The sequence below is a fragment of the Botryllus schlosseri genome, chromosome 5 (genome assembly GCF_051294905.1).
Source record: "Botryllus schlosseri isolate E-star chromosome 5, Bs_hap1, whole genome shotgun sequence".
Classification (NCBI taxonomy): Eukaryota; Metazoa; Chordata; class Ascidiacea; order Stolidobranchia; family Styelidae; genus Botryllus; species Botryllus schlosseri.
This window is the reverse complement of record NC_137240.1, coordinates 312,088-337,149: the sequence shown is the minus strand read 5'-3', so window position 1 is coordinate 337,149 and position 25,062 is coordinate 312,088. Positions and strand designations below refer to the sequence as shown.

General features: G+C 40.1%; 4 protein-coding genes and 1 long non-coding RNA gene across 6 annotated transcripts in view; 4 read left to right on the top strand and 1 right to left on the bottom strand.

The window, feature by feature from the left end:
* Positions 1-13,215, top strand: part of LOC145438504 (plasminogen receptor (KT)-like) — a 72,764-nt gene extending 59,549 nt beyond the window's left edge. The window contains exons 2-6 of the mRNA XM_080315835.1: positions 9,771-9,823; positions 10,643-10,759; positions 11,511-11,617; positions 12,812-12,918; positions 12,976-13,215. Of these exons, the coding sequence (XP_080171961.1) occupies positions 10,643-10,759; positions 11,511-11,617; positions 12,812-12,918; positions 12,976-13,079 (435 nt within the window). The 5' untranslated portion in view covers positions 9,771-9,823 and the 3' untranslated portion in view covers positions 13,080-13,215. The remainder of the gene's footprint in view (positions 1-9,770; positions 9,824-10,642; positions 10,760-11,510; positions 11,618-12,811; positions 12,919-12,975) is intronic.
* LOC145438500 (coiled-coil domain-containing protein 174-like) lies at positions 1,126-7,578 on the top strand. 2 transcript variants are annotated; one of them, XM_080315829.1, is made up of 5 exons: positions 1,126-1,324; positions 1,564-1,685; positions 3,430-3,598; positions 4,132-4,260; positions 5,308-7,578. In XM_080315829.1, exons 1-5 carry the CDS (start codon positions 1,213-1,215, stop codon positions 6,210-6,212), a joined length of 1,437 nt encoding a protein of 478 aa, XP_080171955.1. In that variant the 5' UTR covers positions 1,126-1,212; the 3' UTR covers positions 6,213-7,578. The 2 variants fall into 2 exon arrangements, with proteins under 2 accessions (XP_080171955.1, XP_080171956.1); XM_080315830.1 differs by having other exon boundaries at positions 1,188-1,324; positions 1,553-1,685.
* On the bottom strand, positions 1,516-2,604 carry LOC145438506 (uncharacterized). Its single transcript, XR_013914951.1, has 2 exons — positions 2,534-2,604; positions 1,516-2,185 (listed from the first exon to the last, which is right to left on the bottom strand). It is a non-coding gene; the product is annotated as an uncharacterized LOC145438506 (long non-coding RNA).
* On the top strand, positions 7,604-9,769 carry LOC145438499 (peptidyl-prolyl cis-trans isomerase FKBP8-like). The gene has a single exon (XM_080315828.1). It carries the CDS (start codon positions 7,606-7,608, stop codon positions 9,154-9,156), a length of 1,551 nt encoding a protein of 516 aa, XP_080171954.1. The 5' UTR covers positions 7,604-7,605; the 3' UTR covers positions 9,157-9,769.
* Positions 13,216-13,911: 696 nt separating the features above from the next.
* LOC145438501 (protein NDRG3-like) lies at positions 13,912-21,096 on the top strand. The gene has a single exon (XM_080315832.1). The coding sequence runs from the start codon at positions 18,355-18,357 to the stop codon at positions 19,522-19,524; it is 1,170 nt and encodes a 389-aa protein (XP_080171958.1). The 5' UTR covers positions 13,912-18,354; the 3' UTR covers positions 19,525-21,096.
* Positions 21,097-25,062: the final 3,966 nt, after the last annotated feature.

Genomic DNA, 25,062 nt, shown 5'->3' with positions numbered 1-25,062 from the left:
ATTTTGAGAGTCAGCAGTTTTGTTAGGCAGTGCTCACGGCAGAAGTAGGATTTAACCCGACTGTTAGGCAAACAGACAATTTATTGGTTCGTCAAGAATGAACAGTTTGGCTGAAGATAAAGATATGACCATGACCAGTCGCTTCGACATTTTCCTGTCTTTTCATTGTATCGCATTTTTGTGGTGTATTGAACTGATAAAATTGCTAATAAAACGACGATGATCTCGTATGGTTTACTCAGCCCATCTACCGTTAAAATGAATACGCTGTGTTACAGCACTTCTATGGTACAGATCAGTTGTAATACAAGCAATTACTACTAAATAAATACAGTCCATCATCAAGATTACCGGACCACGACTGACCTATCGATCTCGCTTTCCATGGCATGCTGTCCTATTCTTGGCGCTTTCTTTTTCTATACTATCTTCTTTACTTTCATTCAGTGTGCATGCCGCCTCTTGACATCGCCTAGGCCAAGGTAAGGTGGGTGTCTGATTCCATAGACTACTCCAAGTCGCTTCGACATCTTCCTGTCTTTTCATTGTATCGCATTTTTTGTGGTGTATTGAACTGATCAAATTGCTAATAAACCAATGATGATGAATGATGATGAACCTCGAATATATGATATAAAACAGTAGTCGTGTCAATTTGCTAACCATCATAATAGGAATTGGAAGCACTAAACGGAGAGATGATTAATGGGACATCAGATGTTCAGTAATCGATACTGCTACTGTGTTTTATCTCCCCAAAGTAAGCACATCCTGTTTGTACTACAGTCGACCGGTGGTCGAGGTACTGTTGCTGTCCAACTGACTATATTAGGCTACATTTCAAACCAGCGAAATGATCTACTGCGTTTGCTAACTGTGGTCCAATCTTATGAAGCTTTACTTTTCATTCTACTTTAACTGATAATTCTGGAAAATGGGGGACCAGGACCATGGTTGTATCTGCTCTAGTTTATTTCAAGTACGAGACGCGTTTTTTTTTTTCCGCTTTCCGGACGTACGACATAGGTCCAATAAGAGTGTTTTACGTGATTCTTCATGATGTTGCACCTGATCACGAATGCAAAATTTCTCCAGGACGAATAATACATTTCCAGTCATCTCAATAACAATGAAGCTGCGCCAGTGCGTCCTGGTTAATAATTCTGCTCTTGACAGAAACATATCTTGGCTAACATTAGCTAAAAATCGTCGATGTACTCTCTCCAATCGGAGCTGTTCAAGAAACAGCAGGAAGTTACGTCGCGGAAAGCAAGTTCGTCGTCCAGTGATGTGATCAGAAAACAACATAAACTAAAGACCGGAGGTAATCTCGGTTCTCTTACTATCAGATTCGATATCTATTAAATCAGAATTTAAATGAATAAAATAAAGTCATTCCAATTACACCCACCAAACACCGCAATGGCAATGCCACTTGCCAGTGCAGTTGGGTCATTTCTTGTTAAACTCATTTCCAAGTATAATTGCATTTCACGATCGTGGTGGCGTAGGTGAATCAATTAGAAATGATGGTTCAGTGTAATTCTAGCAGGGGCTTTTCAGGGACCGACTCTAAGCCTGCCGAATACAAGAAGAACGCTGGAGTGGAAGAAAGAGACGCGCGAGATATTTCTCAGACTCCTGAAACTGAGGACAAATCGAAGATGGTCAGATCCGTGCTGGAGGTGAATGCAGAGCAGGATTGTAATGACTCGACTCGAGTCAAAATTTTTCGGTGACTCTGGTCATTTTTCTAATTTTAGAAAATACTCAACTAGGCTTGAGTAAATATGTGTAGTGTATTGAGCCATGACTCGACCAAGGTCACCAAGTCACAGGCCTACGCCTCGAGACCAATCGCTTCTGCTGAAACTGTCTTTTAGAGTAGAGTTGGTTAAAGTGGTCTTTGTTGGTAATCAAGTAAAAGTAGAAGCAAATTTGTACTCGGGTAAAGTAGCGATTTTGAAGCAAGTAAAAAAAGGATTACCAGTGAACTACTTCGGTGAACTCGGCCCTCGGTGAATTTTGTATCAAAACAAAATTTACTGAATTTGGTCTTGATCAAAAGCTACTGTCGCACTGATTCCGTAACTATAAATGAAAATGTGGTCCTCGTTTCAGACTTCCAAAATATGGTAACCCTAGATAATATGACTGGTGGATATTCATGTCAGGACACCCTAATCTTGGGATACCCTAACTTGGACCCTAACCCACCACCAACCCGACTATCTCCTCCTCCAACCCTAATATCCCCCCTTCGCCAACCCTAATGCCGCCGCCAACCCTAACCCTAATGTCCCTCCTCCCCTAACCCTAATCTTGGGATACCTTAACCCCAACTTGGGCCCTAACCCACCACCAACCCTAATGTCTCCCACCCCCAACCCTAATGTCCTCCTTCCCAAACCCTAATATCCCCCACCCCCAATATCCCCTCCCCCAACCCTAATACCATACCTCAATCCCATTGTCCCTCTTACCCAACCCTAATATTTCCCTCCCCCAACCCTAATGTCCCTCTTCCCCTAACCCTAATCTTGGGATACCTTAACCCCAACTTGGACCCTAACCCACCACCAACCCCAATATCCCCCACCCCAACCCTAATGTCCTCCTTCCCCAACCCTAATATATCCCTCCCCCAATCCTAATGCCACCCCCTTCCCCGACCCTAATATTTCCCTCCCCAACCCTAATGCCACCCCATTCCTAATATCCTACCCCAACCCTAATGTCCCACTCCCCTAACCCTAATGTCTCCCTTCCCCCCTACCCTACGCCTACCCAACCCTAACACCCCACCTCAACCTACAGATTGACAAATCAGTTGATAATAACATTATTAGTTTAATAATTCATATTAATACTTGTTAATACACTTAATTACAAAATTTCCCAAGGGCGGAATTCACCGAGGGCCGAGTTCACCGAGGGCCGAGTTTGTAAGGCCGGGTTCACCAAGGTCCGAGTTCACCGGCAACCAAAAAAAGTATATGCCTTAGTTTTGCCTAAAAATCTGAAAACTGTCAATTAGAAATAGTTGTAAAAAACTACTTGTACCAAGTAGGCACAATCTGATCGAGTTCTTCGGCAGAGTAGAAGTATTTCTGTACCGACTATCACTGATGGTTAAGAGTGAGACAAATGAGCATATTATGAATGCGAGAGATTCGTTTCACCCGAGTAGAGTCGTAAAGAATGACTTGAACTCAAGACTGAACAGTGAAAATCAGTATGACTCGGTGGTGAATTGAAAATGACTCGTCTTGACTCGAGTCACAACTATAAAAGTAAGATTGACTTGTGACTCTGAACCTGGTGACTTGGTTCCAATCCTAGCAAAGGGATTTGCAATTTTCCAGTGAAATGGTTGACGTTTGAAGTATAGCTGAAGCTTGAGACTGAGAACCTAAATAATTTTGACAGGCAAAGTCGAGGCTGTACGAAAAAATGGCGTCCGGCGACATCCTGCCTGACCAGCAGAGTTGTTCCGAGTTTCTGGTTGATTTTGAGAAGAAAGCAATCGGAGAGAGAATGAAAAGGAAAAATGTGGAGATGAAACCACAAATGGGCGTGGATATCGCTCGAGAGCTCGGTAAGTTTGGTTGATTCGCCAATTCTAGTTCCGAGCAGACTTGTGCAAACTATTGGATTTGCAAAATACGTGACTATAACTAGAACTAGAATTACTCTGAACCCGAAACTAGAACTATTCGCTTATATAACTTGCAACAAGAACTGGGACTACCCACTTTTCAAAACTTATAACTAGAATTAGAACTAGAACTACAGGTACTCGCTTTTCAATATACAGAATTAGAACTACTGACTTTTCAAAGTCTGCCACTAGCACTTAGAACTAGAACTACTCGCTTTTTAAAACTCTCAACTAGAGTTGAAAGTAGAACGACTCACTTTTCAAAATGCGCAACTAGAACTAAAAATACTCACCTAATATAACTAACTGCTAGAACTGGAACTATTCACTTTTGAGAGCTCGCAACCAGAACTGGAACTACTGACTTTTTAAAATTAGCAACTAGAACTACTCGAACCAACCAACCAACTAGATCTGTAATTAGTACTTAAGTCTAGTTCAAATCTGAAAATATCTTGTTTGACTGACAGCTGCTGAAATGGAGAAGGCAGACGACGAGATGGTCGAGTACGTCGACGGACTCGGCCGGACTCGAGTCTGCCGCAGACACGAACTCGACGAGATGCGCTCAATAGACAAAAAACTAGGAATCGAAAACTGTGAGTGTACTATAGAGACAGGTTTGCCGAAAAATTGAAAGGGGGGGGGGGGGGGGATTTTCCATATTTACCAAGGTAGCCAGGTACTTCTTTTGAGAAAAAGAGCCAAATTGTTTAATAACGGTACTACAATAACTACTATTATTTCAAGCCTTTTCCAACAGAATGTAAAATCATAAAATAAAACTTTTTGTGGTATAATACGAGAATGATTAAATTGTACGAATTTGAATTGAGAGAATAGTTTCTTAACATTTGAAACTTATCCAACTTAAATACCTAATCTTTTAGTTTTTCATCAAAAACTCTCTGGTTATGTTGAAGTTTTTTTTCTGTAAAATTTCTATCAATCATTAAGTAGGCTGCTATAAGGTACTATTCTTCTGACTTTTTCTGCTACTTGGCTTCCAGCCATGTTCGATGCTTTTTCGTCCACCTGTTCACAAATCTGTATTTCTAATTCCAACACAGTCCACATTCTACAAAAAAACAATTTCAAATCTTCATCTTCCACAGTGTTTCCACTCTGACATTGACATAAACATTCTCTGCTCTATTAGCGAGATACATTTATCTGAATAGCTAGTTTGATGGTATGTCTCTACTGCTAAAAAGAGCAAAATATTGAAAAGAAAGGGCCAAGGGGCCAAATTAATTTTTTAGGTCCAACTGCCTTTAAGTGCCAATCTGGCAGCCCTGAAGGTAGCATCAATCTATTGGGGTTTAGTGCACCCGTAGGATGAGATGTACATATTAATAATATAATATAGCCTATTTCCGTGATGGAACCTGAGTTGACCTTGATACTGAACACTCAACACAATGACTTGGACTCGGACTCGACCACCCCTTGCTCCTTGCCTTGGACTCAAACTTGACTCGGTGGTGAAAATGCTGAAAATGACTCGACTTGACTCGAGTCAAAACTATAAAAGTGAGATTGACTTGTGACTCGGAACCTTGTTACTTTGTTACGACCGTGACTGAAGATTGTAATATTGACAGTAGCTACTTCCAAATATTTCTTGAACACCCATTCATTTTCAGCCGAGAAAACTCTCCTTTCTGACGACATGAGAAGAGAGATGGAGAGAGAAAAGTGGGAGGAGGAGGCGCTCGGAGACGCAAACAATCCCATACATTACGAGACTTTGAGGGCCGGGGAGGTCCGAGAATTGGGGGTTGGGTATTATTCGTTTTCCACCAATCAAGAAACGAGGGAGAAACAAATGAAAATGCTTCGCAAAATGAGGCAGGAAACGGAAAAAGAGAAGAAATCTCTAAAAGAATCGGAACGCAAAAAACGAACGGCGCTCGAGTCGCGACTCGAAAAAGTACGTTTGGGCCGGATTAAAAAACTGAAAAAACAAGGCAAAGAAATTCCGGCCTCGTTATTAAACCCGATCGAACTCCCCCAAATTGATGGCTATAAATCTGAAGCTATTGATAAAATGGATGATGCCACAGTGGAAGTTACAAAACGCAATGACCAGGACCGGCCCATTCGCGAATGGGACAAAGACAAAGAATGGACCCCGGCTCAACTGCCAAAAGCCCCGAAATCTTGGCGGGACCCAAGAGACGATCGGCTTGATGAGTTTGCCCCGCCGTCGGTTTATCACGAGGGTATTAAAACGGGTGAAATTGTTCGTGAACCCTCACCCTGTGAAACGGTGGGTTCGACCGAAACCGCACGGAACCACGAGATGTTAGAAAATCCCGATGAACTGATTAGCAGGATACGCAATAATTTAACGGGAGACTCAAAAACGACCCCCGATGAACCCCAAGAATGCGATAATGTTCAGACCGAGTCTGAAGTATCATCAGCGGGTTTAAATCAGGAATCTGCGAATTATGTTCCGCGTCCCGACAATCCGATCGCTATAAAAGTGAAGGCTTTGCCGAAAAAGAAATTGGTTTTGGAAAATACCGTTTTTAAAGATGACTAATGTCTGTGAACCACTTTCCCGCGAAACAGTTGATGACTGCCCCACCCTTCCCGGTCAAAATCGAATACCTGAGCGATTCAAATCGAATGTTAGTCACATTATGAGAGATTAAAGTTCAAACACGAGCCTTTTATGTCGCCGCAAATAACAATGCGAGTTCCACACCAAATTGAAGAAAATTCGGTATTTTTCGACCATACCAATTTCATTTCGCTTTGAAATGATGTTGCAAATTACATTTCTAGTAACGTGCGTGGACTGCGTAGCTTTGGGCTGCTTGTTTTGGGTGCGGCAATATCACCAATCAAGGTTTCAAGGCTTCCGCAGTGGAGAATAGTAGTGTTGAAACTTAAATTTAAGAGCAAGAAATTAATTCGAACCTGATTTAGATTTAGATCTCGAATCATCCTTCCCAACCTTACTGATAACGTGTAACGAATGGGCTGGTATACATGGCAGCGTGCCATCCATTTCTGCCAGATAATTGTATATCAAATATTGCGTCGCGAGTTCTATATATGATTTCGATCTCATTACGATGAATGTCGGGCACAATTTTGGTACTCAAATCTCAATTGAGTATTGGTTGTAATGATTCGATTCGAGTCTTGTTGTGAGATACGATCGTTTCGATGCCTTTTCATTTCTCAATCGTGAAGACTTTGAAACCCACAGTATGTCCCAGCATTTAAAACGCGCCGTACACATTTTTGCATGTCAGTTGTGATAGCATTTTTGTGTGTCGTTGTGATCAACACACGTCATTGTCGCAAAGCGCAATGAAATTTCGAAAAAATGCCAATTTTTCTTTTTGTGAAGCAAAACTGACATTATATCGTTTGTGGTTGCATAAAAGGTACATATTTGAACTTTCCATCTATACTGTTTTGGCATCATAGTCAGGTACGGTACTCGATTTTGCCCAGCCATAATTACGGTCAATTTAAGTGAAATAGCTGACCCACTATCATATTGGTAGTGAAAGGTTCGTGAATGCTGGAGTTCGTAATTTCAGTCTAAATATTGCATTCCTAGATTGCGATTCACAAATTGAATAATATCTTCACATTGAAATGAACCTGAACATTTTCGGGTGACACTCGTCAGGTGTAATCGTCAGCAACTAGTAGAGAAATTGGAATAACACTGCATATCAACAATCGTATTTGACACTCGGTAACCGTCAGCAACTGGTAGAGAATTGTATCCAATGTTCTTTACAGTTCTCTACTAGTTGCTGACGATTAACCCTGACCAAAAATATTCAACACAAATATAGTATTCTAGTGTATGATGAAGTTCTGAACCGCAGAGAGTCTCTTTGCCTTACAAATCGACGGTAACCATTTTTATTTTCCATTTCCAGCGGTATATTTAGTATAAATTTCATATCATGGATGACGTAGTTTTGACAACTGACAACACTCAGCATTTTATGGGAGATCACTCTTCAAAAGATGGGCATGATTTTGATGTCCACGATTCTGCAAAATCGGCTTTAGAATCAACAGCAGATAATGAGTTTATAGAGTCTCAAAACGAACAAACCTTTGCGGATTCAAGCTTGACCATTAAATCCGTTTCTGACCAAGAGTTTACCACCGATAACCAAACCAATTTGGATCAATCTTCAAAAGATGGTAATGATTTAGATGTTGGCAGTCCTGTAAATTCAGCTTTGGAATCAACGGCGGAAAATCAGATTACAGAGTCTCAAAATGACCAAACCTCTGCAGACTCGAACTTGACTGCCAAATCTGTTTCTGAGCAAGAAATTACCACCAATTTGGAGCAATCTTCAGACGGGAACGATTTCGATGATTCTGCCATAGAATCTACACCAAAAATTGAAGTTACACAGTCTCAAAATGATCAAACCTTTGCAGATTCAAACTTGACCACACAATCTGTTTCTGAACAAGACATTCCTACTGACGACCAAACGAATTCAGAGCAAAAAAGGACCGAATGGTTGGATGTACTTGGGAATGGATTACTGATGAAAAAAATCATTTCTGAAGGATCCGGAAAACGTCCAGTAATTGAGAATGAAGTTATCGTTAAATATCAAGCAAAAATAAAAGACGAAGATGATGTTGTCGAGTCTAACGATGATTTTAAGTTGGTAGTGAGAGATGGTGATCACCCCCCTCTTTTTGATATCATAACCATGCTTATGAATAAAGGGGAGACCTGTGTTGTGGTGTCGGACCCACAGTATGCATACGGAACTGAGGGCAATCCTCCTTCTGTCCCGGGAAACGCAACTCTTGAAGTGGAAATGGAATTGCTAAAAGTGAACGATGGTCCATACAGTGATGGTTATGATGTTGAGAAACAAATTATTTATGCGGAGAAAAAACGTGTGCTTGGCAATGATTTATATAAGGCCAAGAATCTCAAAAAAGCAGAGATTGAATACAGAAAGTCTTTGAAGTGTTCGCGTGCTGGTCTTGAGCAAAACAAGTCTGAAGATCCGGAGATCGAATCTCGATTGAAGCAAAAATGTTTTCATTCGTACAACAATCTAACTCTGACGCTGATGATGCTGGGTAGTTATGACGAAGCTTTGACTGCTTGTCAGGCCGCGGATCAGCTACAACCACACAGCTCGAAAACGTTGTATCGTAAAGGAAAAATTCTGTGTCATCTGGGCAAGAACGAAGAAGGTTTAGCTTGTTTGAAAGAGGCCGTCGAATTGGAACCCGGCGATCGATTGATTTGCAAGGAATACAACAACCAACGTACCGCACTCAATAAACAGTTACAAAAACAGAAGGAGATGTATCGAAAAATGCTCGGGGAATCTGTCAATAATGAAAAGGCAACTGTGATGAAAAAAGAACAGACGTCCTGGTTTTACAATAATTGGGCTCGCCTACTCGGGGGTAGTATCGCTGTAGGGGTCGGTTTAATCGGAGTTTATGTGGCTCAGAAAATATGACGTACTACCGCAATATCGTACTCCTAATTTACGTTATCGTTAGTAGTATTGAGCACAATGATTCGATTACTTGAACCTGAATTGAGTATTGATTCTAAAGGTTCGAGTCGATTAGAGGGCAATGATTTTTCAGAGTACTGAAGTTATATGCTGCTTGCCACTAGAGTTAATTTAGCAGCAAGAATTATAGTTATGATACTGTTTTCCTTTGTGGAAGCCTTAAACCTCCAGTATACGAAACTTGTAGTACAAAGCAATTCACGTTAGCGGAATTGACATCTCTGTAAAATCCTGATCGACCCTAGCATCATCACAAAGTGCAATGAAATAGGTTTGGTCAAAAAAATACAAAATCTTCAATGTGATATGGAACTGGCATTCTATTCTTTGTGGTTGCTTAAATTGTACGTATTTTGAGCTTGTCATATTGTTATGTCGTCAAAATTAGTGTTACTCGAGTTGAACTACATACTTGATTCAGAGTGAAAACCTGAAAGCCCGAATCGCTGGCCGACCAATATATTCCGTCTTTTTGTGTGTCGTAACAATCGTTGACGCAAGTGAAATTTTCGTTCACAACCATCGATTACCGTATGTGTTTGTTTTGTCGCAGCCTTCCTTAATCTAGTCAATTTTAGTCAAAAATCAAAAGAATTTCTTCTGAAAGGTGGGTTCGCACTTTGTTTTGTGATGTCACGAAACAGACTTCTACTACTGAAGTTTCAAAATACACGGATGCAACCAGAATTGTTCACTTTTCAAAACTCGCAACTAAAATTACAACTACTCACTTTTCAAAACTCGCAAGTACAACTACAACTAGAACTACTCACTTTATCAAACTCTGAATTGAGACTAGAACTACTCACTTTAAAAACTTGGAACCAGAACTAACGACTCGCTTTCAGAACTTGGAACCAGAACAAAAACTAGGCCTACTCACTTTTCAAAATTCGCAACAGGAACTGTAACTCTTACTTTTCCAAATACGCAACAATAACTAAAACTCCACAGTTTTCAAAAGTATCAACTGCAACTAGAACTACCCACTTTTCCAAATCTTCATTTGAAACTAGAACTACCCACTTTTCCAAATGCTCAACTAGAACTACAAGTCTACAACTGGTCATTTTTCAAATCTCAAAATTAGAAATAGGCATACGCACTTGTCAAGATGCGCAATCAAAACTAGGACTAATACTAAAAAAATGCAATATTTAGTTTACATTCAAATAACTAGACTGGTAGTATGTACAAATCTTCACTACAACCAGAACTACCCATATTTTAAAACTTAGAACTAATACTAGAACTGCCTACGTTTCGAAAGTCGCAACTAGAACTAAAACTACTCACTTTTCAAAATGAGCGATCAGAACTAGAACTGCGACTTTTAAATAAGCAGTATTTCGTTGACCTCAACTGACTAGACTGGTAGTGTGTAGCCTACAATCCTGCACTAAACCCGTCCACGCCATCACTGCAGATGGGTTCCGCAATCTCCTCCACGATGGGGTCGGTTATGGACGAAAACATGAAGAAGCAACAGGAATTCATGCTGGCCAATCAGAAAACCATGATGGAGAGGAACATTGTCATGCAGGTATTTGAATTTGCAGATCAGAGCAGACTTGAAAAACTAGATAATCCTAGTTGTCTAATTAGAGTTAAATGTCGGTAATCTAATTCTAATCTAATTTGTGAGATGCTTTTATGCTGTCATTCTAATTTTGGTCTAATTTCTGGTTTTCGTGAAAATTGCTTCAGGAGAACTGGTTATTGCGAAACGAGCCGGTGCACACGTTTGCCGTTCTCATGAATTTGTTCCATGTCCAAGTTTTCGAGAATTCAGTAATTCTAATATAATTTAGAAAAAATCACGGATTCTAATTCTAGCCTAATTTGGAAAAACTGTTGCTCCTATAATTATAATCTAATTTGGAAAAAGACTATGCAGCTATAAGTCTAATTATAGTCTAATTTGTAGAAGTACTGTTGCTATTTTCTAATGTAGATCTAATTTGGAGAAAAAAACTGAAGCTGTAATTCTAATTAAGGTTTATTTTGTAAAAAGACTAGCTATAATTCTAATTTAGATCCAATTTGGAAAAAACTATAGGTATAATTTTAATTCAAGTCTAATTTGTAAAAAGACTAGCTATAATTCCAATTATGATCTTATTTGGAAAAACTGTAGCTATAATTCTAATCCACTTCGGAAAAAACTTTACAGCTATAATTCTAATTGTAATCTAATTTTGAAAAACTTGTTTAGCTATCATTCTAATTCTAATGTAACTGAAAATGTTCTAGCTGGCCAAGTATGTTACTGACCCTCTGTACAATGTTTCCAGAATGAAATGAGAGAAAGGCAGATGTCTATGGGAATAGCTCGTGCACGAGAGATCATCAAGTACTACGGCGGATTCTACAGCGTTGTGCTTCTTGGCGGAATTGCAGGGTTAGTATTTTTCGACTGAGACTTAGTAGACTTTGCTTACTGATAGTACTTGAGTGGATATGTTTTCTGACTTCGTTCACTTCTACTTTGGTTTTGTAAAGTAGAAATTAGTTTTGGCTAGGATTGTAACCTATTCACAAGGTCCCGAGTCGCAAGTCAATTTGACTTTTATCGATTTGACTTGAGACAAGTCGAGTCATTTTCAATTCACGACCGACTCCAAGTCAGAGTTCAAAGGTTTGAGTCCGAATCACCATGTTGGACCCGAGTCCAAGTCATTATTTTCACTTTTCATTTTTGAGTTCAATCCTGTTCAACTCAACTTTTTACAACTCTGGGTGATAATGCATGCATTCATAATACACTAATTTCTTTCCCTTCACACAGTTTCTGGCCCTATTTTTAAAAAACCAGTTATGTAGACGAAAAGCAATAACTTCGTAGCTTACTTTTCTTCAAAGTTACAACCTAATGCCTGTCTTGGCCTTCCGATTCTCGAGTCAGGCGCAATCACTCGAGTACAAGTTGAGTCATTCCACAATGTGCCTCCAGTCGAGTCATTTTTCATATTTTAGAAAATGAGTCGAGTCACCAAAAAATCGCGACTCGAGTCATTACAACTCTGGTTTTTGGATAGGTTATTGTCACGTTTAAGGCAGCTTTATCAGGGTAACTGAATTTATTCTAAAAAATTGCAACTATTTGTACAGTCTTGGTAATCTTGCGTTACACATGATGTTGCGATTTCAAAGTAATCCACCTCCGTGCACCGACGCGGCCAAAACACGTTTATGAAACTATTTACTTGAGTACTTTCCAGGCCTTCATTTTGTACTTCCTATTGAAGTAGTTCTGAAACGCCTTGCAATTGAGTAGAAATTTACAGCGTTACTTGTGCTTCTACTTGGGTGGCAGCAACGGCTACTTTGAACAACTCTGTTCCAGGGTTGGACATTTAGAAAATTCCGTTTTAGAAAGACTTGCAACAAAAATCAATTCAAGTTCCTTTCAAATTAGAGTTGATTCTCATAAGCACGAGATAACAAATGTCTGTGCACCGAGCTTGGCTCGTTTCGCACGATACAGTTTTCAGGAAAACTTAAAATGAGATTAGAATTCCGATATTTCGCTCTAATTAATACAACGAGAATCTAGTTATCCAGGTCTGCTCTGCTTATAATTTCTTTGTTGCAGGGCTATGAAAGGTAATCGTGCAGCGGCAATTCCCCTGATACCTTTCTCATTCATCTTAGCTTACCAATATGACGCCGCTTACGGCACTCTGTTATCAAGGGTCAGAGGTAAGTATGTTTGCTAAATTTATACTCTCCTTGGGTCCTATCAATTCATATTTTCAGTGGAGGCCGAGAATATTATGAGCAATGAAAAGGACATGCTCAACGTACCCTACGGAATGCCAACTTTTGATTCAATTGAAGCCGGCCGATTGGCCAAGAAGTGAGCACAAGGCTGAATCAATGAATGGAAGCAGTTGACTACGAAAAGATATTTTCTTTTAATAATTTCCTATTACCATAGTAGATATTGATCATTTCTTCATATTTGAAATCATTGAATAAATTATGGACTCCGTGAAACATTTTTGTTTGATTTGTCTCATTTCTGTTTGTCCTCCATGTTCGAACTGTGTTATTGTTGACTATATTGTACATCATTTTATTATTTAAAAAACACCTGAAGACTGCGATATAAGAAACGACTGCAGTAGTTTTTAAATCAGACACCCACATGGGCCCAGGCGATGTTAAGATGAGGCATGTACAATTGTACATCTACATTTCACAGTTCCAAACTGAATGAAAAGAAATAGAAGGTGACATGAACAAAAAGAGATGGCATGTGATTGAAGATTACTACAGTAGGTTAGTAATCTATAATGTGACGAAAGCCGAGGTCAGATCGTGATCCAGCTATCTCGAGCGTTGACCAGTATTCATTGTCGTATTTTGGGTCGATATAAATAGTGATTCGAGAAGAAACGCCCTGCCGATTTCGGTTCTGCTGATACTTTATAACTCCTTATTCCAATCAAAGTCACAATACGGAAATTTTGGCTTGGGTGAACGTCATTGACCCGCTGCAAGAAAAACTACAACACCAGGGCTCTTTATCCGCGCGGTAGCGGTAACGGATTGGCGAAACGGCGAAGTCACGTGACTTTGATAGCGTCCCTGGTTGATAACCTTTTGTTGAAAATCTTCGGTTCATTGTATTTGGATTAGTTTCGCACCGCCAATCGTAGCGGACTGCGGACCCTATGTTCTGGTCGTTTCACATTTGCTCTATCGAAATCTGCTGTCATTTATCGGTAATTATTTGTAGAAGTGTCTCTTGGCAAATGCGATCTTGAGATTTGTGCATTTGACCTTGAGCAATATCTACTCCGAGTCCGTGAGACCCTCGCCTGGAATCGCGGAGAAGGTCAAGCAAGAAGCAGCTATTTCAAACTCTTAACAAGCAGTCGGAGGTTTCTCTCGTACGCAGACTTGAGAAGCTAGATAATTCCAGTCTAATTAGACTATTCAGAGCGAAATGCAAGTAAATATGGTACAATATTCATAACTATAGGCTAATCTCTTGAGTTGTGAAATGTTTTTTACTCTAATCGAATTTTTGGTTTTCCTGAAAATGCTACAGAAGAACTGCATAGTGCGAAACAAGCCAAGTTCAGCATATAGACATTTGCAATTGTCGCGCTTATGATCATGAACTATGATTTGATATGAACTGAACTGCATTGATTGTTGTATTTCGTTATAATCTGGAATGGAATTCAATTTCCAATAAAATTTAGAGAAACTGTGTAGCTATATACTTCTAATTCTAATATATTGAGGTACTTGCAATTGTTACTAGTAATATATGCATGTCTCTTTTCAAACTTCCAGCAAACGCGTATCATTTTGTTTGATATGATGATTTCAAGGGTGTTTGTATGGTCTTCATTAGTATTTTATACAAGTGTGAATTCGATTGAAGGATGAGGTTAACCAAGAACCATGGATGAAAAGTAATTTCTGTACTTTATTTACAAAAGTGTAATCACAATCCACTTGGAAGGGGTGAGTGCTGCACCGCCGCCTTTTTGTTATGCATTACTGAATCATTTTATTGGCTATCTGATGCGAATCTGCCAACGTCACTGCGTGTATAGAGACTCCTGGTTCAATATTTAGATTTAGCAACTTGCGTGCAACACATTACAATATGACTTCATGATTATGGTCGCTCGTGTATTGTGGTGGGAGTAGATTAGAGATGATTTTAATGCCTTTGCCAAAGATATCACTTTCGGTTTTTATTGCTGGTCAAGTGATGGCCAACTTGATTCTGGCCAGTACTAGTCTACATGTAATTTGTCCGATTTTCGTTTGTACAGTTGACTGATAATTTGAAATGATAATTTTTTTGCCTCAGAAATTGCACTCTCTATGATGTGTATATAACTATAGGGCCGGGCAAATTTAAGTACATGATGTGATGCGATTCTGAGTCAAGTATTCAAGTAGGGATTATGACGCCATAACGTTATAAAAGATGGGAAAAGTTCAAATATATGAGTTTTCTGCTAATATACAGAATACAATGACAGTTCTGCATGACACTATACAGATGATTTGTTATTTTTTCATTGATGCCTATTTCATTGCACTTTGTCACAATATGCGGGTTGACCACGTCTTCATAGATATGTCATATCCACTAACGTAGCTTTGTACTATATGTCTTGTATGCTGTGATATGACCAATTGAGTGTTCAAGGCTTCCTTGGTGGAAAATACTTGAAACTATAATTTTCGTTGATAAATTAGCACTAATTTGCTAGTAGCTCATGATTTCAGTATTCGAAAGAATTCTCTCGAACTACTCGACTCAAATCATTAGAAATACTACTCATTCACATCCGAGTGTTCAATGATTGTGGGCAGCTCTTTCGGTAACCCGTAAACCTAACGTTAGTAACCCGAGTTGGTGATATACGTCAATTTATATCAGGGGGAACATGACTGGTGGGTGATCAGGGAGAACATTTTTCGATATGTAAAAAAGTATCATAAATTTTAAGCTTTTCTCTTCAAGATGAGATGAGGATTGTTTCATGATAATTACATTCTTGATTTCAACGATCCAATGGTATTGGCTATTGCTGTGTGTCGGTAACAATAGATTCTGTGTGCTTATCTTGTTTACTACATAGTATGCCAAAACGATGATGTCATTTTGTCAATGCTAGCATATTTACATTTAAAGAATGTGAAGAATCTCTCCAAATTTGATGCAGTGAGAAAAACAAACACGCCCACATCACGCCTGTCCCTTTGTTTTTGTGAGCCGAGTGAAATCTGGTAAACAGACCACTTCTTTATCTGAGCTTTTGCAGTGCGGTTGTCATTCTGAATCAGAGCTTGGTAGTTTTAGTCTGCCTATTTGATATATCTAATATATCGATCTCGCCTTCCAACTCGTTTTATAGCTTGTCCTTTTTGATGTTATCTTATATACATGACTTTGAATTCAGTGTGCAACATGTCTCTTTTTTACATTGTCTAGGCCAGGGTTTCTTCACTTTTATGCTAGCGTTTACCCCTAAATCTTTTTGATGACGCCGTGGACCCCTAGCTGTGGAATTTGTGAAGTCAACCATTAGAATTTGGCCTTATTACCAGTCGGTGTGCAATTATTGTGTTTGTGTCGTCTGCGAGGCCAGTGGCGTATCCAGGGGGGGGGTTTAGGGGGTCGGGACCCCCCCCTTTTCAAAATCCTAAAAATTGATGTCAAATATAGCCTCTAATATTTGCTAATTTATTAGTTTAACATATTCGTTTTTACGTATGATAAGGCGAATATGGAGTCTTAATGTTATTTAAGGGGACTAACACCCCTACAAAATATTGGAATTATGCGCCGAATTAGTCGAAAGGAAAAAATAGGTCATTATAATTCGCTAATTCCATACGCATTCTGCGCTTGTTCAGCTACATTTCAGCTGTGGCAATTGCTGACGTTCTCAACTTTCTTCCCTCGATTTCTCTCTCGCCTTGCTAAAACGAGAGACCCATTTTTGGAAAATCTAATCTTAATTGGCCGACGCGATACGTAATTGCAAAGACGAAGTTGTCGGCAATCAACATCGCTCGCGAATTCGCTGCACCTGCTCGCCTTGAAATCCTAATTAAGAATTGCACGCGGCGTGTTGATTGATCAGCGAGACGCAGACACGACGGCACCAGTACGACAATGCTATTCTCAAATCCACATTGTATTCGCGATTATTGGCGAGAAATGGCCTAGGATTGACATTCACATTTCAAAATACAAGCCTAGCAATCCACGTTCCCGATTGTTAGGTGGCTTGCTGTCGTCCAAATACAGGCCTGTGCTGTCGCTGAACGGGAGAATTGAGTAGGCCTAGTAGTAAAGTTAACCTAATTATATCGGCTGACAAGTTTCTCTGTCGATCAAGTTATTATCCCAGTGTGTACTCTGTATTAGTTGACTGACTTGCGTGCTTGCAATTAAGGTCTAATTATCTTCGCGCGCACTACACGCTCAGCCGTATGGCTAGTAAAGCCATCGAAAAGCACACATTCGTGTACGACGTACACTGTTCACACCACACCTCTCTGTGGCGATCGCGATCGTCCTCGTTTATGCTACCGCCCTATTCCGCGCTTGTTCGTCCGCTGCGATACTACCGACCGTGCGCATAATATCGTCAAAACCCAACAAAATCGCGCATCTCTGACCGGAACTAGGCGCTTGAAGACCGGCGGCGTTTGCCGGCTCATGACTAAATGTGAGCATTTACGAATTTCTTTTAATCATACCGTAAAAGAAACGCGATTTTCAGGCATTGGCCGTATCGTATTCGTACATCTCCCACTCACCGCAAATCTCTGTTTATTATTAAACTATAATGTATTAAATATTCGCCATGGCGTGGAGACGAGTGATCGTAATCATGACGTCACAATAGATCATTTCGTAACGCAAAACCCCCTCCCCCCTTTTTCGCGCTCTGGATACGCGCCTGTGCGTGGCTATGGTGACTTGTTGTGCAACTAGATTTGGGTAACTAGAAAATGTTACGGTGTACCAAATTAGATTAGAATTAGAATTGCTGCATTTGCGAAAACTTGGAAATTGAATCAAGCTCAGTTCATATCATATCAGAGTTGATCCTCATAAGCACGAGAATGGCAAATGTTTGTACGCTGAGCTCGACTTGTTTCGCATGTTACAGTTCTCCTGTGATATTTTCAGGAAATGTGAGCATAGAAACATTTCACAAATGATATTAGAATCTAATTACCGTCATTTCGTTCTAATCAGTCTAATTAGACAACTACAATTATCTAGTTGTCCGAGTCTGGCTGTGAGTGCTGGAAATAAGATAGAATAGAGACATATGTCTAAATTAGCGACAGATCTGATAAATAACAGTTTAGTTTTATAGTTGTAGTTACAACGTTGGCCTTTCATGTAGCCCTGGAAACTAGCCTGCGGGCTGCTAAAGTGGACTGCAGGTTGACAACTGCTGGTCTCAGCCCAAGTGGGTAGGCTATAGGATTAAAAAGACTACTTCAAGTCGTTTCGACACCTTCCTAACTTTTCATTGTATCCCAGTCTTGTGGTGATTTCAATTGAAATGATGATAGCATTAACAAACTCAATTTGATTATTTTAGCTAAAATATTGTTGAAATAACGAGAATAATGTTGGAATTGCAAGAAGTCAAAGTGGACAGCGAAGGGAAGCCGCTGCTGCAAGATAATGCGTCCGATGGTGGGGCAATCCCCGTGCCGAGTCCTTATATCGCAAACGGTATGACATGCATGGCGGATTTGCAAGTCACGGTCCAGGGTTCCCGAGGAAAACGACCTTTTGTTACATTTCACGATATTGGGATGAATCACGTGTCGAATTTTAGTGCCTTATTCGGATCTGAATCCATGCAGCCGATTTCGGATCGTTTCTGCATTTATCACATCGATGCTCCTGGGATGGAAGAAAACGCACCTGATTTGGCACAAGATTTCGTCTACCCATCCATAGAGAGTCTATCTGACATGGTGCCGAAAGTATTCACAAAATTCGGGATGAAAGGCGCTATTTGCATGGGATCTGGGCTTGGTGCTAATATTCTAATGCGTTTTGCAATGAAAAATCCATCTCTCGTAGATGGTTTGATTCTAGTTAACGCGACTAGAGGCACGGTCGGATATTTTCCATGGATTAGCGGGAAACTGACTAATTTCGCAACGCCTTTAACCGAGCAATTGTTAAATCATCATTTCTCAAAGGCAGAAGTGGAGCTCGCGAATCGTGAGTTAGTCGAGTCTCATCGTCGATACTTGACTAACAAAATGAACAGCAACAATATTGCGTTGTTACTTCGTGAGTACGAACGCCGTACTGAGATCAACGTTTTCCGATCTCTAGACCCAAACGAACCTGATTTGGCTAAACACACATTATCTTGCTCGACACTGCTACTAGTGGGTGACATGTCACCGTTCGTGGAAGATGTGGTCGAAGTTAACTCCCGTCTCAATCCCGCTGACACGACGTTACTGAAAATGGCTGATGCGGGTGGTATGATTCTGGAAGAACAAACTTTCAAAGTGTGCGAAGCAATTATCTTCTACCTGCAAGGTCTGGGTTACATGCCGTCTGTCGTGATGTCACGTTTGGCTCGATCGCGGACTTTATCTGGATGTTCCTCTGATGGTGATAAGCAAAGAGTTCGTACATTGTCTGGAAACTCCGTTGATCACGCTGGTGGAGATAATAAAGCCGTCTCTGAGTCTATTGTGGAAGAAATTTCTCCCGAGAATGTGGTTTTGGCAGACAAAGCACAGCTGGTGGCGGAAGGAGTCTGTTAAAGTCAATCATTGTAAAGTGCTGCGAGGAGAACATGTTTTGATGTTGTGGATGCCTTTCCCTGAAGATGCTAGTGGATTTTATAGCTAGTTGCACAAAGCTGCGAGTTGCACAAAGCTTTGTTGTCCGTGGGACTTCAAAAGACATTGTTTCAAGAATTCCGCTTGTGCAATTCTTTGGATTTATTAATTCTTATGCTGCATACTCCGTTTAAAATCCAAATGACCGAACCCGTCGTTCCTAAATGCATTTTGAACCGGTGGTTCTCAACCTGTTTCGCTTGGGGGGCCGGTAAAATTTTGAAAATCATAATGAACCCAAAATGTAATTTAGTTAAATGTAGCAGATGTAAATCGTGAGTAAATAATGGAATCTTGAAATTATTAAGAAATTTGATGCTGACTTTTTGATATTAAACGTGTTGTGCGCTGTGCTGCTGAAGTTTTATGCATTTTGCAAGGTCGAATCCTACCTGTTGGAATCCGCTATCTCGACTTGATTATTCTGTCTGTTTTAACAGGACTTAGACTTTGCTGTGTGCTAATCCCCATTGTACAGCGAGCTGTTGCTAATTTGCACTGTCAAAATGTAACGAATTTTGTTTGAAAAGTCTGCTTGCTTTTACATACAACTTGTCTTAAATGAGTTGTAGGTTACTTTTAAACAGTTGAGTACGGCACTTGCAGCATTGGGTCGCACTTTAACTCCATTGTAAACCACAAACTCTATATTACAACTCAATGCAAATAAATCAGTTCCAAATTTCAAAATCTTTTCATTCAAATTATGTAGCAGGGTTATAACCAAGCCGCAAGATTCCGAGTAATAAATCAATCTCGCTTTTATAGTTTTGACTCTAGTCAAGCTGAGTCATTTTCCATTCACCACCGAGTCAAGTCCAAGTCAGCAAGTAGAGGGTTGAGTCCATAGTATTTTGACTCAACTCCAAGTCATTATGTTCAGTTTTCAGTTCAATCCGGTTCAACCCACTTTTTTCAACTCTGCTCGAGTGATATAGAATGGCCCGCATTCATAATATCGTCTTTTTCCTCAGTCCTAACAGTTTTTGGCCTTATTTTCGAAGTATCAATTACCAATAATGTTACCAATAATGTGGTGACTTTACCATTCTTCGAAGTTACAATAAAATGTCTGTCTTGGCCTTCCTACTCTGGAGTTATATGATTTGGTTCCAGTCAAGACTCAATACAAAAATTGACTCAAGTCATTTTACGCATTTACAAAAATCACGACTCGAGTCATCACAACCCTGGTTTGTAGTTTCATTTCTCTTTTCAATGAACAAGCTTCCAACTTCTTGGATGCAATTGAGATGTTGAGTTGTAATATATTTGGCAGGGACTGGCAGTTGAGAACCACTGGTCTAGACTGTGCAACCCAATTCTGCCACTGATGTACATTTCCGCGTTTTTGTTCACTTGCTTGACTAATTTTGATGTTCTTTCATATGTTCTTTGTACTGTGATGTAATGATCACTCTCAGAAATAATTTATGGGATGATGTAATTCGTGTTTTAATTGTAACAATAAAAACCTTGTTTCATTATTTGCAACATGTTGGTAGCCTCGAAATATCTGAAGATTGTGATGCCGTCAGGATGCTGGTGTTATCAATGGTCAGCTTCGACTTGAATAAAATCATCGAGCTCAGAATGAGCTTGCAACTGACTTGCTCAAATTACTGGATTTTGAAAATACACATTTAGAATTAAAACTACTTGTTTTCAAAACTTGGCAACTAGAACTACTTACGTCTTAAATCTGCAATCAAAACTAGAGATACTCAGAACTAGAACTACTCACTTTTCAAAATCAGCAACTTGAAGTACTCATTAACCTGTAGTTGATCTTCACTTTACTAAATTGGTGGTTTGTACAAGTCTGGTGAATGCAAAAAGTGAAGAGATGTCATTTTAGGAATTAGTCTCTCGAAATCTATGAGCCGGCTGTGAATATACAATTTGATGAATGGATTCGATTGCTGATACGGACCAGACCAACCAACTGCAGAGCAGAACAGAGGGCGAAATTGTTTTCTATGAAAGCGCGCGTCCGGCGTCAACTGCGCGATTGAACAGTGAACAGAACAGGCCTGTTGTTGACATGTTTTCGCCAGCTCGTTTCTGTTTGGGATTTAGGTGTGTCTGGGGCGTGTGTTATTTCTGCAGATTGGAGTCGGCAATTCTTTGTGCAGAGAAGCGGCAGTGAGTATCGGTTTATTAATATTTTCATCATTTCAAAACACCACAAAACTGCGATACAATGAAAAGATAGGAAGGTGTCGAAACGAATTGGAGTAGTTTTGAAGATCACGCAGACACCTACCTTGACGGCAACCACTTCTCTGGACTGACAACCTGTGTTTTTGTGAGAATATGCGCAGGAAACTACAATGTACTTAATACATGCATCATTGCTTCAATGACTGACGCAGTGGCAAAAATATCTAACCTAGGTTAGTATGTGTGGTATCATTTAATCATATGAAACAAAGGTGTTGATTTACACCAGTGATGCCATCAGGGATATCTATCTAGACTCTAGTCTAGTATCCCTGGATGCCATCACCATTTATTGGATATCACTCATTATTGCTTCAGCTCTTATGATTACCGTACCACGACTAGGGCTGGGCACAATGATTCGAGTACTCGAATCTGAATCTATCTGAAACTATGGTAACCGTCCTTCACTAGTGTTGCTGTCTTTTATTTACTTTTGTTTATTTCGTTACTCTTTGCGGTGCTACTTGACTGAGAGAAAAAATTGATCCATATTATAATTAATACTGCCAATATGCTTGGGTGACTCCGGCCTAGAAGACTTCGGTCATATCGGGTCTCCCAGTCTATACCGTGCAAATTATAGTGAGGAAAAAATTTAAAAAATGTATACTATTGGACGTGAATGTTTGTGGACATTACCTTTACTATATTTCATGGTTGACGAATAAAAGAACTCTCTCTCTCTCTCTCTCTCTCGAATCGAGTAGTAATTGTCATGATTCGAGTCGAGTAGTAAAAGACGACTTTTTCGAGTACTGAAATTATACGCTCCGAGCCACTGAAAGTTAATTTATAAACGGGAATTATAGTTTCGATACTAATTTTCCACTGAAGAAGCCTTGAAACCTTGATTGGCCGCATCGCAGCATAGGAGACGTAGTAATAAGCTGCAAATGTTACTGGAAATAACACATTTCCGAAGTCATGATCATCCTACAACATGGTCAAGAAATGCAATGAAATCGGTATGGTCGTAAAAATACCAAAGTATCTTTAATGTTACGGATAACAGGCATTATGTTATTTGTAGTGGCATAAAAGGAACATATTCGAACTTTGACATAGTACATTCTGCTGTGACGTCATAAGGTGTGTTACTCGAATACTCGACTCGACTCGAAGCGTAATACATGATTCAGAATCGAATCACTCAGGTACTCGATTTTGCCCAGCCCTAACCACGACCTGACATATCGATCTGGCAGAGATGAGCATGGATTAGGATTAGGTTTTGAAAAAACAGGATTTGGATTGGATTTGGATTAGACATTTTTTTCAGAACGGATTAGGATTTGGATTGGATTTACCTATTTTCTGGGAGATTGAAATGTCGTGTGACGAATGGCGACAAACTTTATTCAGATCAGTTAATAATGTACTTATGGTATCTTGAATCAAGTGAATCGTTGGTTGTGAAAGAAAATTTTCGAATCCCTCCATTGCATAAATTAGTATTTTTTCTGAATTTCCAGTTGGAATCGGATTAGGATTGGACATGGACTTAAATAAGAAAAAGTTATGAATTAGGATTTGGATTTGAAGGCTCGGATTAGGATTGGATTAGACATAGAAATTTCAAATCCGCTCATCTCTGTGATCTGGCCGTCTGACCACAGGGCCGGTCGGGCCCTGTGGATATAATGCTGTATCAGCTGTATCAGCTGTATCAGCTGTATCAGCTGTATCACCCTGTGGATATAAAGCTGTATCAGCTGTATCAGCTGTATCAGCTGTATCAGCTGTATCACCCTGTGGATATAAAGCTGTATCAGCTGTATCAGCTGTATCAGCTGTATCAGCTGTATCACCCTGTGGATATAAAGCTGTATCAGCTGTATCAGCTGTATCAGCTGTATCAGCTGTATCACCCTGTGGATATAAAGCTGTATCAGCTGTTTCATCTGTATCAGCTGTATCACCCTGTGGATATAAAGCTGTATCAGCTGTATGACCCTGTATCAGCTGTATCACGTCTATACTATGTCTGGGATGCGCGAAATAGTCTAGTAGTCTATCACACATTTAGTGAATCAGCTCTTCTTGCGTAAACGCGCGAAGCAAGAGAAATTTATATATTTCATGATTGAGTCGGTCAATATATGATCGCGAATTGCCACCTTCGAGCTCGCCCCCCCCCCCAATTGTGGGGTTTGAGGTGAGGCAGTTACGGTCCTGCGTAAGTCCTACACTATGTAAATTAGATAGCACCAGTGGTTCCCAACCTTTTTCGGTGGCGGGGCCAAATTTAGAATTTCAGAGTACGTCCGGGGCCGCACGAATACCAAGGCAATGAAAGGAACCCAAAATAGTCACCAAAATATGAAAATTGACATTGTTCCGGTCATTCGCTTGACGCCATTGGCCATTGTGTTGCCGCGCTCCCGTTGTTCAGAACAATCAACCTTTGCTGGCTATTTCGGAGTAGTTTTATTGCCCTGGCGAGATTTCAACTCGTATTTTTGGAATCAGTGCGACACTTGCTTTCGATAAACACCGACATATCAAATTATACGGATGCTTGGGTCGCGAGCTATAGGACTACAAAGTATGCTGTTTTTGCCAGCTAAGCAGTACGCATCTCTGCGTATTCAATCGTTAGTCACTTGTTGCACATCTATCCGTAAATTAGTTATCAATACCAAGGGCCGTAACAGCACTTCGTCAGTCCCCCCCCCAAAAAAAACGTTTCTCGTGAGCCCCCATAGGGTGATAAACAGAACTTCAAAGCCCCCAGACCTCCTCAGGCTAGAAGGCTATTTACCGCTATTTATCATCTAAATCGGGTGTACGTTTTAGGCAGCTTCTCTCGACTAATCGCGCGAAGTGCGAAAAATTTATAAAATTCATGATTGAATCGGTCAATATAATCGGGAATTGCATATATATTGGTATCAATTTTTATCCTCTCTCTGCTCACGTAATCAGATTGACCGGTTGAGCCGAGTGAGTTGTGTTTGAAAAGGTAGGACCACTCGTGACCTCCAGTCTGCTATATCAAAAAATATAGAATCGCTAAAACGTACTAAACTAAAATATGCACACGATTTCAAATTGGTAGTTCTTCACTGGCCTATATTTTTCCCTGCGGGATGGTAGCCTATTTGTCTCGTGACGTTCAGATTTCCAAGACAGGAACATTCGGCGCCAGTCATTTAGGCGAATATGGTCAATTATACCTATTTTGAATATACATAACGAAGTTTTCGGTCAGCGTAAGGGCAGTCCTTTTCGGCC